Genomic DNA, 3,234 nt, shown 5'->3' on the forward strand with positions numbered 1-3,234 from the left:
TTAGCCAGGATGGTCTCGATCTCCTGACCTCGTGATCCGCCTGTCTCGGTCTCCCAAAGTGCTGGGATTACAGGCTTGAGCCACCGCGCCCGGCCTCAAAATAAAATTATGTAGTTGAAGTATGTCAACTAGAGAGAACACAGTAGGAGAAGTAAGTGGTAAGAAGTACGTGGGTTGGAGAAGTAAAAGTAAGCAGGGGGCCAGACATGGTGGCTCATGCCTGTAATCCCAGCACTTAGGGAGGCTGATGTGGGAGGATCACTTGAGGCCAGGAGTTTGAGACCAGCCTGGCCAACATGGCAAAATCCCATCTCTAGTAAAAACACAAAAATCAGCTGGGCATGGTAGTGCTTGCCTGTAACGCTAGCACTTTAGGAGGTCGAGGTGGGCGGATGACTTGAGGCTAGGAGTTTGAGACCAAGCTGGCCAACGAGGTGAAACTCTGCTCTACTAAAAATACAAATATTAGTTTGGTGTTGTGGTGCACGCCTGTAATCCCAGCTACTCAGGAGGCTGAGGCAGGAGAGTCGCTTGAACCTGGGAGGCAGATGTTGCACTGAGCTGAGATTGCGCCACTGCACTCCAGCCTGGGTGACAGAGTGAGTGAGACACCATCTCAAAAACAAACAAACAAACAAACAAAACAAGTAAGCGGGGCCACATCATGCAGGCCCCTAGGACACAGTAGGAAATCTGGATTTTATTGCAAGGGCAACGGAAAGCTCTTAAGCTTTTTTTTTTTTTGAGACGGAGTCTCGCTCTGTCGTCCAGGCTGGAGTGCAGTGGCTCGATCTTGGCTTACTGTAATCTCTACTTCCTGGGTTCAAGCAGTTGTCCTGCCTCAGCCTCCTGAGCAGCTGGGACTATAGGCATGTGGCACCATGCCCAGCTAATTTTCTTTTTTGTATTTTTAGTAGAGACGAGGTTTTACCATGTTGGTCAGGCTGGTCTTGAACTCCTGACCTCGTGATCCAACCACCTCAGTTGCCCAAAGTGTTGGGATTACAGGTGTGAGCCATTGTGCCTGGCCGTTTTTGTGTTTTCCTTTTTCCAGACACGGTCTCATTCTGGTACCCAGGCTGGAGTGAGTGTTGAGATCATGGTTCACTGAAGCCTCAACTTCCCTGGCTCAAGTAATCTTCCTGCCTCAGCCTTCTGAGTAGCTGGGACCACAGGTACCCGCCACCACGCCAGGCTAATTTTTGTGTTTTCTGTAGATATGGTGTTTCATCATGTTGTTCAGGCTAGTCTAGAACTCCTGGGCTCAAGCAATCTGCCCATCTTGGCCTCCCAAAGTGCTGGGATTACAGGCATGAGCCACCATGCCCAGCCTGCCACGGAGAGTTTTCAGGAGAGGAGTGATATAATTTGATTTAATAAAACAGGCAAATTCCCTTAGGCTATGTGTGGGAAACTGTTCTCAGGAGACAAGGTGACCATTAGCAGGCTACTGTGATTGTTTCTAATGAGACAATGGTGGCCTGGGTAGTTGTAGCTACCGAGTAGACAGATTTGACATTTTGTTGTTAAAGTTGACAGGGTAGAATGTGGGGATCCAGGGAGGTGAAGAAAATGGATGGTTGGGCCATTTACTGAGATGGGCCAGAAAGGCAGGTACAGGTTTTTGGTGAAGGTGCGTGTGTGGAAATGAAGAGTTCTGTGTAAGTTAGAGATGGTCATCAGACCCCCAAGAAGTGTCAAGTAGGCAGCTGAGCTATGGTTCTGGAACTGCAGGGAGGGTCCAGCTGGAGATGTGAATCAGGAAGTCATTAACCTACAGGACAGCACCCTCCAATAGAAATAGAGCGTGAACCTCTCAGGTGACTTAAAATTTCCCAGTAAGGACCCGGTATGGTGGCTCACACCTACAATCCCAGCACTTTGGGAGGCCAAGGTGGGAGGATGGCTTGCGCCTAGGTAGGAGTTTCAGACCTGTCTGGGCAACACGGGTAGACCCGTCTCTCCAGAAAAAAAAAAAAAAAAAATTCGCTGGGCGTGGTGGCGCCTGCCTGTAGTCCCAGCCACTTGGGAGGCTGAGGTGGGAGGACTGCTTTAGCATGGGAGGCGGAAGCTGCAGTGAGCCATGACCACACCAATTTTTCCCCCCTGCTAGCCACACTGAAAAAGTAAAAAGAAACAACAGGTGAAGTTAATTCAAATATTTCTGTCACCATAGCTACAAATAAAAAAAAAAATTCAACGAATGTACCCAATATGTCCCAACAATTATTGCAGCACATAATCAATATAAACATTATATATATGAACTATTTGACACCATTTGACATTTCTTCTTCCACATCCGATGTATCTGACATTTAGCGCACATTTCATTTGCACTCACCCACTTTGAGGCGCTCAATTGCCTCTTAAGTCCGAGGTTAGTGGCTGCCCTAAAGTTCAGCGCCGCCACGGAGCTTTGGGTCCACCCGGACTGTAAAAAGGAAGCACTTCCGTTAGAATGACCCGGCCTGAAGTACCGGCGGAACGGAAGTCGCTTGTGTATCAGCCCAGCTGCGGACCGGTGAGTGGAGTCGATTTGCCGGCAGAACTTACGCTGCCGGGCACTGTTGCTACTGCGGGAGGTGAGCAGCGCGCTCGCCGGGGTGGGCTGCGCACCTGCTTTTGAGTGGCGCCTGGGGCAGGAGAGGCCGCGGATCCCGGGAAGCGCGCGGTGTTCAAGAGGGAGGATGGCACGGTGGTTACGGCGTGGGGCCTGGCGTCAGGCTGTCGGGGTTCGTACCCTAACCCCTCAGCCTAACCCCGTGTGACCCTGGACAGGTCACCTCCACTTCTTCCAAGGCTTCGCTTCGCCACCCGTGAAGTGGGGTTGACAGTACAGCCTGCCTCACAGGGTTGCTGTGAGGGTTATAGGTAATAATTCGCGGAAAATGCTTTGCACCATGCCTAACGCATTGTAACCAGCCAATAAAGTGTTTGGGATGTTGTACACTATTGTTCCAGCCTCGTTGCCGACTGTCAAAATTAATTTCGAGCCTCCAGAGAAGCTTCTACACTGTGTTATGCAAAGCATTTTGCTTGTATTATTGCATTTGATCCCACAGTAATCTTATGGAGATAGGTGCTATTATCCCCATCTAGAGGCTCCCAGAATTTAAGACAGGTGCCTAAGGTTTAGCTGGGTTGGCAGCAGTGGGGTCAGATTCAGACTCTAGGGTCTATACTGGTTTTTTTTTTGTTTTTTTGTTTTTTTGATTTTTTTTTTTGAGACGG

General features: G+C 49.5%; 1 protein-coding gene across 4 annotated transcripts in view; it reads left to right on the forward strand.

The window, feature by feature from the left end:
* The first annotated feature begins 2,129 nt into the window (after positions 1-2,129).
* The window catches only part of CDK5RAP1 (CDK5 regulatory subunit associated protein 1), a 43,587-nt gene continuing 42,482 nt past the window's right edge, over positions 2,130-3,234 (forward strand). For 3 of the 4 annotated variants that reach the window (XM_011959576.1, XM_011959584.1, XM_011959593.1), the window contains exon 1: positions 2,130-2,585. In XM_011959576.1, coding sequence (XP_011814966.1) covers positions 2,462-2,585 — 124 coding nt within the window. In that variant the 5' untranslated portion in view covers positions 2,130-2,461. The remainder of the gene's footprint in view (positions 2,586-3,234) is intronic. The other variant, XM_011959603.1, reaches the window with a different exon arrangement.

This window comes from Colobus angolensis, unplaced genomic scaffold (assembly GCF_000951035.1).
Source record: "Colobus angolensis palliatus isolate OR3802 unplaced genomic scaffold, Cang.pa_1.0 Scaffold114, whole genome shotgun sequence".
Classification (NCBI taxonomy): domain Eukaryota; kingdom Metazoa; phylum Chordata; class Mammalia; order Primates; family Cercopithecidae; genus Colobus; species Colobus angolensis.